Source organism: Choristoneura fumiferana, chromosome 5 (assembly GCF_025370935.1).
Source record: "Choristoneura fumiferana chromosome 5, NRCan_CFum_1, whole genome shotgun sequence".
NCBI classification, from domain to species: domain Eukaryota; kingdom Metazoa; phylum Arthropoda; class Insecta; order Lepidoptera; family Tortricidae; genus Choristoneura; species Choristoneura fumiferana.
Genome location: NC_133476.1, coordinates 19686381 through 19699830, shown reverse-complemented (window position 1 = coordinate 19699830; position 13450 = coordinate 19686381). Strand labels below are relative to the sequence as shown.

Here is a 13450-nt window from a genome sequence, read left to right as displayed (position 1 = left end):
CGGTGAGCCATTACAGGCTAATAAAAAATTCGTACGGTCAAGGACTTCATCAAGATCTTAATTCATGAGCCACCGTGGAACCATTTCACAGTAAACGTCATAGTGACATTACATTAATTAATAATGAAAATCGTAATGACGTTTCCTTTCAAAGTCAAAGTCAAAGTTATCTTTATTCAATTTAGGCTACTTATTTGTAGCATTCGAACATGGCGGATGTAGACAATATCTAATTTTGCTATTTCTGTTTCTTTGGCTAGTTGAAGTATAATTTTGATAGTGTTTTATGCGGCGATTAACCTTAACAGTGAACAGTGATCACAAAATTCTATTCTATATCTCGTGTCTGACATTTTTTAATGCGCAAGTTGTCTCCACTCCAAAAACTACAAGAACCACCGTATAACGTCCCTCTCAAAGAGAGTTTACTTTGACACTGGCGAAATTGTCTTATTAATAAGGACAGAAAAGCCATATTTTAAAAGAGAAGAAGAAGAATTTAAGTTATAACAAGCACTTATGAATGTCAAAAAAAATCTACCACCGGTTCGGAAAAACCTCTGTTGAGGAGAATCCGGCAAGAAACTCTTAGAGGTATATGTATATGTAGGGTGAGTGGAAAGGTGTGTATTCATGACGTATGAAGAGTGTAAGAGGTAGCATGAGTTGTGAGTGTATGAGAGTGACAGAGGAAGAATGAATAAGCAGCTGGTGTATTTTATTTTAAATGTAGAACAGGGAATTGCTAAGCGACGGAAGACGGACGAAACACGTGATTTTATTTGGTTATTTTGGAAATTTCGAATTCTATTTTATTTTACTGTTAAAAGTAGCTTATTTTTTTTAAACAGATATACAATAGTATTAAATGATTGAACCTTTGAAAAGGTTCCATTGTGGCTTATGATTCCTTAAGTGCACATAACTACTGAAAATCTCAGAGGTTAAAAGAATGATAATAAAATTAGTACCACACTCAGCCGCAAAGAAGGTGTGGCTATTGTTTTGTCATCCTATCTAATATTAGAATATTATTACGTACGTTTGTTTAGCATGCATTACCGCATAACGTGCTAACACAGCGGATTGATATCGACGACAAATGTACTGAAATTGTAGAAATTCCTTTAGTATTAACTTTACTCTAGAGCAGAACGATTGAATACCATTAAAGTTGTTAAAACAATAAATCATAGAGACTATCGTGATACCTATAAAATAAGATTAAATCGTTGCGCTGTTGAGCTAAAAAATGTCGTTTTTAAAGACAGTTACGTGAAAAATATTAGCGAGGATACACAATGGAGTGAAGACAGTATTAGACAGTGCATCTGGTGTAAGTTGTTGATAGAACTAATCGTTTAGAGTGCGTGCGTGCGTGGGAAACTTGTCTGCGCCTCCAACGGGGTGTATCGGCAACATATTCTCATGGTATTTAGAATAACCGCCCCATTTCTTCCCGTGGGCGTAAAGCAAGTACTTTAAGGCATCTGGTGAGAGTGGGTAGCAACACTCTGTTGCTCACTCTCGCACACTATTTTTCCAAGAAAGTGTCGTCGAGTTTCACTGATCCTCAAATGATGGCCACAACCACTCTGTCAAAAGTATTTCTATACTTTAGAAGATATTCTATTCTATCTCTCTCTCTCTCTCTCTTTCTCTGCGGCTCTACTTTTTTGTACATTTTTGAGTGACAACTACCAAAGAGAATAGAATAACCATATGTAAACAACAGCGGAGGGGAATTAATATTGTTTTCATCAAACTTGCTCGTAAGCAGTGCCTTAATGTGCAGGCTAATTTGGGTGCACCCCCTGAATAAGGGTCTCCCCACACCTATCGACACGGAATCGGCTTAAGCCGACCAAAAAGCGCTTTATGTCCACGCAATAACAGCGAAAAAGACGTCGTCCTGTCGGTCGTCTTTATCGCTCCTATTGCTTGGACATAAAGAGTTTTTCACTTCTCATGCTCGTAAAGTTCGTGTTTATGCTGGATCTAGGCGACAAAAAAATATTTTTATGCTCTAGTGCATAAAGTAAAATCTTCCTCTTGCGGTAATCAGGTGTCAACAGCCACAAACAAAAAATCTACATATTTTTTAATCATTTTAAATTTATATATAATTAAAAATCAATCAAAATAAGTCAATAAAACTAAAAAATCATATTTATATAGCTATGCATGAAAAATAAAAGGTACTTAGTAAGTGAAAAATGGTTTCCACTGTTCCTATTTCATTTCCTCGCAATCGAAGTGAAAAGCAGTGTAAAACTTGAGCATTGAACCCATTTTCCCCTTGATGTCTCTATCCACCCTCGCCGTACCGGCTCGGGTGGCTATATGAACGTCTCGGGTAAAATGGCTACTATTTTGATCGGCTAAAACCAATTCCGCATCTATTGATTTGGGGAAACCCTTAATCCCAAAGGACTTTTTTTACGTATTAAACCTAAGGTCTCCTCACATCTGTCGACGCGGAATCGGCTTAAGCCGACCAAAAAACGCTTTATGACGTCTTTTTGCGCGAAAACGTCGTTTCGCGATCAATGAGTTTCTACTACTGGACGCGCAGCTGCTGAGCTGAGCAGCAGCCCCCAGCACACACCAGCGCAACTCAGGCCTATGTTGCGTAAGGGGGGTCTCTCTGCTGGCACTGCCCCCGTTCTCAGCGGTATGGGCAAATTTTAGTAAATATAATATTTTTTGACTCACAAATATACAATTTTACTCGCAAATGTGATTAAGACTTAGACTTAAGACACATTTAATGGAGTACCTAACGGAACATAGTCATGGGGTCCTCTGATTTGTCAGACTCGTTATCTATATCTCTAATACTACATACCCTGCTAAGCGTAAAGAGCATGGTGTATTATGTTTTTGAAGTCAACCATTAGGCCGTGTTCTATTGTGATTGCAGTATAAATGGTGGGCTGGCCAATCATGCCGCCATTTAAGGACGGCCAACCAAACCGGGCTGCCGAGACATGGGCTTTATCTTCTAATCCAAAGGTAATCATATTAATTTACTCTTCTAACAATTACACTGAACTGTGGAACGGTTAATTAATCCTAAAGCCGAGTTTAGACTTGCAAGAAAAATCGTGCAAGTTGCATTACATTGCGAGCAGTGGCGTAGCTACCGGAGGGCTAGACGGGGCAGTGCCCGGGGCCCCCAAGCTCAGGGGGCCCCTCGGACTTACAAACTATATATTGGACTAGTGAAAATTTCTCCCACATTTGGAATATTCGGAATACGGAACATGAACACGATTTTAAATAGTTTAGTTTTTTTTTAATTTATTTACTAAATAGAAAAACAATTTAATATTTTACAATAATGCAACGAGCAAAACCATACTAAGGTTTAACTGCCGTTGAATTCACTCACATAACCATAAGTTGGTAATTAATCATGATTTATCTTTAGGCTAGGTATACAGGTAAGCTAACCCAAAGTTACTGTATCATTAGGTAAATTGCTTTAACAATGCGTTTACAGTGGTGTGGTGTTTCACACACACTCATAAGTATGTTGTGATCAAGTTCGTCAAGTTGGGGCTCTAGTTTATTTTTTGCCCGAGGGCCTTTGTTTACATAGCTACGCCACTGATTGCGAGGCTGTAAAGCCAACGAGTTTGCAGTGGACAATCGAGCGCCGCAATGTAATGTTACTTGCACGATTTTTTCTGCAAGTCTAAACTCGGCTTTGCGATGTAGTGCACAATAGTTTTAAATCGGAAAAGGTCGGGTCCCGGTCGGTATACGATAGCACCCGAACTGTCAATCAATTATTATATTAAACAAGCTCTTACCCGTGACTCCGTCCGAGTAGAATCCGCTAAATCGCTATCCCACGGGAACGAGGTAGAGTTTTTGAGGTAATTCAAATTATTATTATAAAGAGAAAATATTTTTTTATGTAGCCTGTAATATGTTCCACTGCTGGGCAAAGGCCTCCCCTTTCTATCGCCGCTCTTCCCTATCATGAGAATGGACCTGCCCCTGGAAAAGATTTAATCGTGTTTATTTGTGTTTATATCAAGTAGGCTGGCAGCCCGTCGTTACTCAATTTAATAAAAAAATCATCAAAGCATGTTCAGTTGGTATAGGTATTTAATTTTGTTAGTTTTAGAACGACTGGCGCATTCTGATTGGATAAAAGTATCCAATAATATCTAAACATTCTACACACGTATGTAGATTCTTCGAACCATTATCAGGTCTCATCAGATCCACGTGATATTTGTATACATACGTAGATATACTTCAAAATTCGTGATTAAAAATTTTAGTCACGAACTAATGTCATGGAAGGTTTTTTCGAGCATGTTATTATATAAGCATGTCCCCAAAAACCAACGCCAAAACTAAAACAGTTGATACACTAGAGGCCTTATTGTATAACGCACTCGGAACTATAATCGTTTTCACTTCTCATGTCTATCACATGGTGTAGCATGAGGGTAGAAAGAGATACCTATAGTTAATGCGATTGGAGGCGCATGCGGCCTCAGTTCATAAGCAATCGTAATTGAATTTATACAAGCACAAAAAACCGAGAAAACTCAATCACTGATGACAACTAGCCATATTTTCTCTTTGTATAAAAGATATAAAAGTTGCCTAACAGAGATATTCATTTCTGAAGAGATGCCAGTTACTTTAAAAAATGATATTTTAGGTACTACGACAGTATTTTAAGCAGAACGTTTATTTTTTTTAACGGGCTCAGTACTTCTTGGCCGACTTTTGAGCCCATTGACCTTCATAGTAATTTAACTTGTTTGTTAAAAGTTAAGAAATATATTTTTTTGTTTGCAGTCTAAACACACGGAGAGCTCGGTCGTTTCTTACGCAAGCCAGTCCCTAAGATCAACAGCAATGGACGAAAAGAAATCAAAGAAATCTTCAAGTAAGTCCGACATTATTTCAAACTTGTTGTTGTTTTTGATGCTTTCGCCTAGCCTCCTGGATCCCCTGGCCCTGTATTACGAAGTGCAAAATTCGAATTTCGAATCTTGTTGTCCCGCTGACGCTTATATAATTTAATACAAGAGTGAGAAGGACGAAACGACACGAACTTCGATTTTAGAATTTCGTAGTAGCCCCGCTGGTCTTCACTTGAGGACATTAAAAAAATTGAACTTTACTTGATTCATGTTCGGTTCAAATTTTGAAAACAGAAATTTTACGTCGGGCCTCAGGAGGCTACATAAATATTGCATATTTTATGCGTCCGTTATCGTATATCTGTCTTTTTTTATTTAAAACTTTTCAATACTACTTCCTGCCTGTGCCACCACTCTGTTGTCAAATTCTTTTTAATCGCTAATAAGAAGACCTTAATAGAAAATGACGAAACAGGGGTCACAATTGTTCTTTTAAAGATTTGACCCGTACATTGCAAGTTAAATAAAGGCTTGTAAAAAATACATTGATACCGATCCATCCATTTGAGAGCCACGATGCCACTAACTGCCAGACAGATTATTGGCGTTAAGCTTCTTGCGTCGGGAGTTAGAAATGTATCTCACTCTTCTACCTGGGCAAGAACTAGATATTATAGAATGATCATGTTGACCATGAGCTTACGAGTACACGTAAAATCGCCAATTTTTCTCTCTTCTTCTATTATGTTTTTACTGTGTTTTTGTTGTGATGTTTGTGTTTTTTTATGTCAATAAATGTTGTGACTTTGAGTTTGAAATTTGTCAGACAAGCTGAGCCTTAAGCACATTTATCTGTCGTGTTGTGTCGTGATGCTCTCTGTCTCTCTCCTCACTATAACTTGTGATGCGACACAACACAAGCCGTCACAACACACTGCATCAGATCAATGTGAACGCAACTATATAATATGTATGAAACCGATACCGTTCTGATGCATCCCGACACAACACGACAGATACTCGTAAATGTGGATGCGGCTTAAATCGGGATTAAGTCAGGGAGATTGATTTGATTGTGTCTTTCTCTATTGTGTCCTATCTCACTCTTCTAGCTCAGTAATCTATCAAAGGCACCCCTTCTTTATTCGATAATAACACGACTACATCACACTAACATCAATCAAACATCATCATCATTATAATCCCAGCGTATATAACATCCCACTGCTGAGCATAGGCCTCCTCTCCCAGTAACTTCACACACTCCATTGAATTGCTTCGCAGGTTTGTGCAGTGCAGGTTTCCTCACGATGCTTTCATTCACCGTAAAGGTCGTGGTAAATTTCAAAATGTAATTTCGCACACGAATTCAGAAAAACTCAAGAGGTGCGAGCCGGGGTTTGAACCCACGATCCTCTGCTTACCACTAGGTACCTACCTACCACGGCAATCAAACACGTTAAAGTCAAAGTCAAAATATCTTGATTCAATTTAGGCTATAACAAGCTCTTATGAATGTAAAGAAAAAATCTACCACCGGTTCGGAAAAACCTCCGTACACAACAAAATCGTCTATAAACCTTCTTTGTACCTACCATGTTTGAGAAAATAAATTACTGATCAACTCCGATGTTCTACTTCTTCCACAGAAGGTCAACTTCAGGTTGAGCCAGCACCTGCACCAGAGCCTTTGAAGCACGAAAAGTTCGCGTTGTCTGATAAATTTTCGTGTTTGAAGACAAATCCGAAATGCTGCTCGAAATTTTTCAAAATCATCTTCGTGGTTTTGGCCATTATAACAACAGTAAGTATTAACTTTAAAAAAATATTTTAACTAACTTAAAAATGTTGCTATAGCCTTCGGCTTAGCGGAACGGTGTAAGCAGTTAATGTTAAGTCTACACCATTATCAGTTTGTACCAGGGATGCAACGGAGCTCCGATTCCGCTTCCAATATTAGTATGATTATGGTACTATGGACCATCCGACGTTAGACATCTACAGGCACTAACCCGCATCCTGATTCTTCCAGCTCAAAGCCATTGGCGTAATAGCCATATCGATCATGACGGCCATTGCTACGAAGGTCTACGACCAGGAACAGTCGGGTCGACTCGTGGCCCTCATCGTGGTGGCCGTGACCGCCGCTGTGACGGTCGCCATCACAATCTACGCTGTGGTCGCTGTCTTCACAAAGAAGAACAGGCCAATACATGCTGTGAGTGTATCATATTGAAATGTTAACCTTTTGAGCTAGTCTCGACTCCCTTCCATCTCATATTTTCACGTGGTAACCACGATAGATCTGAGAGTGGGCGACATTTATTACAAGCTTTTATTTAGTTTCATCTGTCCCGTTGTCTGTCTGTCTGTCTGTAATCAAATCTTGCAAGTTAAATTTGACCAACTTCCAGTAATCAGATTGACTTGAAATTTGGAATACTTATGTAGATCGCGTGACTATTCAATAATCTAGTAGTAACCTCCTGGTAGTCCAGCCAGGATCGTCTCCACAGGACGGAACTCTTCAACGGTGAATAGCATCGACTTGAAATTTGGTATGCAAATGTAGTTTGGGTGACAATGCAAGTACAGTCAACAAAAAGTACAGTCAGCAAAAAAAGCTAGTACTAAAAATTAAATTTTTATGTTTAGGTTATTATTTATTATTATTTATAACACAATGAAAATTTACAGCATTAAAGTTTAAACCACAGCGCTGTAAATTTAAAGACAATGAAACAAATGAATCACATATAATAATCGCAAAAAAATCAAATGAACGATCTAGGGCTCTTCAGGGCTGAGTGTATCTATAGGCTGTTACTGAACCAGTGAAATACACCCTTAGCCTCATCTGCACCTACTTAATATCAGATGAGATACCAATCACGGTCAGTTTTATGTAAAAAAAATTGAAAAGAAAAAAAAAGTTATTTAAGGATTTTCATTTTTGGTTTCCTAAAGCGACGGAAGACCACGCCCTCCAGCCGGCACCTGAAGTCTGAAAGAACGCAAAAAATAATTGGCTCTGTTAGACTCGGGCGGGCGGATAAAAACCTCGGCTCCCAATAGCTCTCTACTGAATTCCTACTATAAATTCCAGACTCCAGCATTTCGGTGTGGAAGCCAAGAGGAAACCTTCAAACCACTTTCCCAAGAAAGTCGTTGTGAAGGTTCACTATCCTCATCTAAAGATCACAACTGTTACGAATGTAGCAACTTATAAGAGCGACTCCTGTCCATGAATCCAATATTTAATCGCAAATGTTCAGTGCCTACACTTCTTACAAGGCGAATATTACCCACTTGAACCGAGTGAACTTGAAATTTGGGACGCATAAGTAGTTTAGATGACAATGCACGTACAGTCAACAAGAAGAACTTACGGTCAGCAAAAGAAGTATACTTGATCGATTTTATTTTGCAAAAACTTGTTTGTGACCCCTAAATATCTTAGGATCTCTGCTCATAACAGTAGGTATATGCGTAAATTATGACTAAGTAAATACAACCATTACCCAAAACTTTGTCATAAGACAACTAGCAATATTAAATAAGGAAAAATAACAAGTTTTAACAAGAGACAATACGAAGTAGTTCTGGATTGTGACCTAATCAAAACAAGTTTAAACCTTAGCGATATCTTAGTAGATAACAATATACCTACAATTTTAAAACAGATCTCGGTTTTTAACTACACAGTGTACTTGTGCTATTACTTATTCTGTGACAGTGGCAAAGAGTAATTACGAAAATATTTCGTTTCGTTCGGTAATAAGCACGAATTAAAAACAATCTTTCCCCCAGAGATAAGAACAAACTAGTTCGAATGTTTGTCCCTGAAAGAATCCACATACCGAATATCGTTGAAATCTTTAAAGCCGTTTTAGAAATTTTCAAAATAAATAAATACACAAGAATTGCTTCATAAATACGGAAATTGAAGCAAATGTACCAATGTGTGTTGCCAGTGATGTCATATTATGGATCCGAGACGTGGTGCTTCATTATAGGCCTTTTAGGCTCAGAGTTGCTCAGCGAGCTATGGAGAGCTTATGCTTGGGGTTTCTCTACGGGATCGAATCAGAAATGAGGAACAAGAACAAGGAAACAACAACAAAAGAAAGAAAGAAGGAAACAACAAAAGAAACAAACACAACAACAACAACAACAAAGGAACAACAAAGAACAACACAACAACAACAACAAACAAGAAAGGAAGAACAAGGGTCACCGACATTGCTCGCAGGACAGCTGGCCGATGGGGTCAGAAGGTTCTCGAATGGCGTCCACGGACCGGGAGACGAGCTGTCGGTAGGCCACCAACATGATGGAGTGACGACCTGGTTAAGATCGAGGGATCGCGGGTGATGCGGAAAGCACAACACCGGTCTGAGTGGGGAACCTTGGGGGAGGCCTATGTCCAGCAGTGGACGTCTTGCGGCTGACATGATGATGGCGATGAAACCATAGTAAAGCTGTTTAAATGTCCTATTTGAAATTAACTCGCGTTTTAATGATTTAGTGAGAATAATGGGAAAGCATATAAACTACGACATATAAATAACCAGTCGCGTTACTGGAATTAAACTGCATTTCGTGGTATGAGATGAAGTTATATGTATTATATGTAGATAAGAAATTTAATTTGAAAATAACAGACATAAAACTATTCTTATTAAGATAACACGACACGAGGTTGTAAAGTTTATACATAATGATTAAAGTTTTATTCTCCTGCTATGCTAATCGTTGAGGGTAAGGACCTTGAAAAGTACCTGGGTAATTATGTGCCTTCAAGTTCACTGGAAGTGTGCGGCATATCACGCGATCATGTAGTTTGGTCAGTCTAGCTAGGGTCAGAACGCTTTCAGCTGAAGGAAATTACTCTATCGAAAGTGACTACGTTCAAATCTCCTTTTTTGAGCTTGTTTTATTTCCGACCTAGCTAAACGTCTATGATTTTAAATAACGTCGGAGATAGTGCTCATTTGCTTATCTTCTTTACGTAAATATTACATGTCTGCACTACGTATAGTTTTAAGAACTATATAACTGACATAGCTTGAGAATATACAAGTTAGTGGCAATGGGCGAGCCACATCGCTTGACGAAAATATAAACGCAGGGGGAAGTCCTCTAGTGAGGACAACGAACCGGAAGACGAAGCGTTGGCAGGCCTCCCACTAAGTGGACTGGCAACATGGGGAGAGTTGTGAGCAACCGGTGACTGCAAGTAGCGGGTTTTTTGTTATTCATTGTGGCGTTCTAAGGGCCTCCCCCTTTGTTTGACAGTGAAAGCCTTCCGGCTGATGATGATGATGATGAACAAAAGTGAAATTCAATGGCAGTTTTTATTGATTCATTGATAATTTAATTACATTAGAGCAGTTCCCAACCTTTTTTTGATCAGGGACCACGGATTTCTTTGTTTTTGGCAGGGACCACTACGTACAAGAAAAATAAAGAGAACCAATCCAAAAATAGACTTTAATCAAAAACTATGTAACTTGCATTAACAATATTATTCTCATAGAAAACATAATATTCATGACGCGCGGCGATATATATCGGCCCCGAAATTTGTAAGCGTTCGCGGATCATATTTTGGCTCCTGCGGACCACTGGTCGTAGCTAATAGCTCTGATGATTAGAGATCTTAGCTATGACTTCGCCAGTCATTACCTTAATAAGCTCCCGACATTTCGAATCTACGAGCGTTAAGTCCAGAAATGACATTGGAAGTTCATTAATGTACCTAGCTCTGTCCTCTTCAAGATCAAGTTAATGATTAAAAAAAAGTCAAAAGAAAGTTATATGTACCAAAGGAAGTGTTATTGTTATAATAAATCTTAACGTCTTCTCTTACTTGCAGCTTTTCTATCTCTTTATCACTTTCTATAATATAATATTGAACGTCCACAGGCTGCCATAGTGCTGATCGTACTCGCGCTGATCCAGGCGATCATCGCAGGCACAGCCATCAGGGTGACGAATGAGGACCAGATACACCTGGGCAGAGCACTGACGGACTCGTTCAGGCTTGCCAAGGAACACAACCCGCGAAATGTCAAGATGTGGGCAGCTACGCAGCACAATGTACGTATCTTGAGTTTATTTTATGTCTATTTTTGAGGCTTCCTTTGGCCATAATCGTGTCTTGTAAGTCCATCCCAGATTTTAAGACGAAGGCGCAGTTAGTGTACATAGGTACGACTCCGTACGTACTCGTATTTGCCAACCTCGAATAATCGACAAATAATGGACCTAATAAATAAAACTTTTACGGGAATCACGCGAGGGTTTGAACGATTTGTAGCGTCCATGGAAATAAACATCTGAAGAGACTTCCGTTAACGCTATATGAATTCGAGAAATAAAATCTTACTAAATAAATCGAGTTTAGGTAAAACACGACGACGGTTGACGATAATTTTTGTTTCAAAGGTTAGCGACACAATTTGGCCCTTAACGCAATCTTCGATTGCGCCTACTGAAAATAGTATGTGGGAATGTGGCATGCTACAAAGCCTTACCCCCACCCTTACTTTTATTGCATTTGACCCACCAGGTTGTCTAGTATAAAGATAGAACTGATTCAATTAGACACCGATCTACTTAACTAACTAAGACAGGCAACTGGAAAGCTTTCCTATATACATAAAACAGCCAGTCGTCGACCAAGGGCAAAGTCAAGTGGCTGATAAATTAGGATTAGGTAGATCAGTCAGTTCTTGGCATGTATGCTGACGAGATTATAGACTTGTTCAGAAGAGGAGCTCCTAGGTTAATCTAAGGAGAAAAATTAGCATGCGTAACTTTGCAGCAGATTACGACGACAATTCTATCAAGTTGCGAAGCTGATTCTAAGAACTTCTGCGTTTAAAATATCACTGTCCTTGTGTTTCAGTTGAACTGCTGCGGCATGTACGGTCCAGAAGACTACCGTCCATCCAACGTGCCTTCCTACTTTCCCCCTGACGTGCCAATATCATGCTGTCCTGCTTACGACCCTAACCGCTCCGACCTGGTGCAAGAGAGAGACCGAGAGATCTGCAAGGCCAGGAAGAATTTCAATGATATAGGATGCAAGTACTTGGTATTGGATATGTACGTCGACTCTTCGAGCTTGGCACTTTCTGTCATCATCGGCTTGATTATTTTGGAAGTAAGTATATAAAATAAAACCGTAAATTGACTAAACTTTCGACCCTTATTTTTTTTTCTAAACCAACAAGTGCAGTGCAAGTGTCCGCAAATCGTTTGTATGTATGTAAATCCTATTTTATACAAAATTAGAGATAAACGCAACTGACAAACGTTCAAACAGGTGCATGTTCAAGACGAAATTATCCCTTGTTTAATTGTTTTGCCGTTATGTATTGGCGATCAATGAGGGTTTATGACAATCTAGTTGGCGGTAGTACCTATCGTGAGGTCCGTCGGAGAAACTTGTCATTTGTATTGCGTATGTAATAGGTTGAATAAGTATAAATGAGCCAATCGCAAGCAAGACTGTAACGTCCGTCACGTAGACCTCATGATACTAACGCCATCTATAATTCGGCTATCGAGATAACCTTATAGCTTTGATGAAACCACCGAAAAATTCAATATCTCAAAAACGGCTAAACTAGAAAATCTCATCATCATCATCCCAGCCTATATACGTCCCACTGCTGGGCACAGGCCTCCTCTCAGAACAAGAGGGCTTGGGCCATAGTTCCCACGCGGGCCCAGTGCGGATTGGGAACTTCGCACGCACCACTGAATCGCTTCGCAGGTTTGTGCAGGTTTCCTCACGATGTTTTCCTTCACCGCAAAGCTCGTGGTAAATTTCAAATGTAATTCCGCACATGAATTTCGAAAAACTCAGAGGTGCGAGCCGGGGTTCGAACCCACGACCCTCTGCATGAGAGGCGATAGGTCAAACCACTAGGCCACCACGGCCCGTTTAAGAGCTACGATGCCACAGACAGACACACATAGCGGTCAAACTTATAACTTTATAACACCCCTCTTTTTGCGTCGGGGGTTAAAAACTTACTAACTAACTTACTAACGTACTTTACTGTGTCGTTTTAATTTTTTTCAGTGTGTATTATCGATATATGGAGCCGTTTTATCCAAGAAACAATTAGATGCCTCACGTAGAAAAGCCGAGGAGGGTGATAATCACGAAGCCGGCGGCAAATAACAACATCACTACGACTGCGATACTCTTCACAATGTGCCAAATTATTACTCAAGCCCATACAAAATTGCAAGATCTCTAATCTAGAAGTGAACAATTTTAGGTTAATTTATTTATTAAAGCATAGTTATTGTAGAAATCGCTTTATTTTTAAGATTTTCGAAGTAAATGATGATGAATCTTTTGTGTATTATTATTATTAGCAAACCTTAAGCCTTGAAAGTAGCGACATCTATGAAAGACTATTAGTTATTAGGTTAAGAGCGCCATCTATGTTGTATGAGCCATACTTCTTTCTTACCTTATGTGCTGCAACTGTTTAAATGAGGGCTATCGCGTATGAATTTGCCGCTAGAGG

General features: G+C 39.2%; 2 protein-coding genes across 2 annotated transcripts in view; both read left to right on the top strand.

Annotated features, from left to right (window-relative positions):
• The window catches only part of LOC141428341 (23 kDa integral membrane protein-like), a 420431-nt gene that overhangs the window by 49117 nt on the left and 357864 nt on the right, over positions 1-13450 (top strand). The gene's annotated exons all lie outside the window — the stretch shown is intronic.
• LOC141428337 (uncharacterized) lies at positions 2924-13276 on the top strand. The gene is made up of 6 exons (XM_074088298.1): positions 2924-3015; positions 4828-4918; positions 6545-6699; positions 6928-7113; positions 10824-10997; positions 11809-13276. The coding sequence occupies exons 1-6, from the start codon at positions 2929-2931 to the stop codon at positions 12076-12078; spliced, it is 963 nt and encodes a 320-aa protein (XP_073944399.1). The 5' UTR covers positions 2924-2928; the 3' UTR covers positions 12079-13276.

Excerpts from the sequence above, each read along its gene's own strand:
- LOC141428337 (XM_074088298.1), top strand. The coding sequence starts at position 2,929 with ATGGTGGGCTGGCCAATCATGCCGCCATTTAAGGACGGCCAACCAAAC. Across the intron at positions 6,700-6,927 it reads TTTTGGCCATTATAACAACA|CTCAAAGCCATTGGCGTAAT; the intron begins GTAAGTATTAAC and ends TGATTCTTCCAG. Across the intron at positions 10,998-11,808 it reads GGGCAGCTACGCAGCACAAT|TTGAACTGCTGCGGCATGTA; the intron begins GTACGTATCTTG and ends CTTGTGTTTCAG.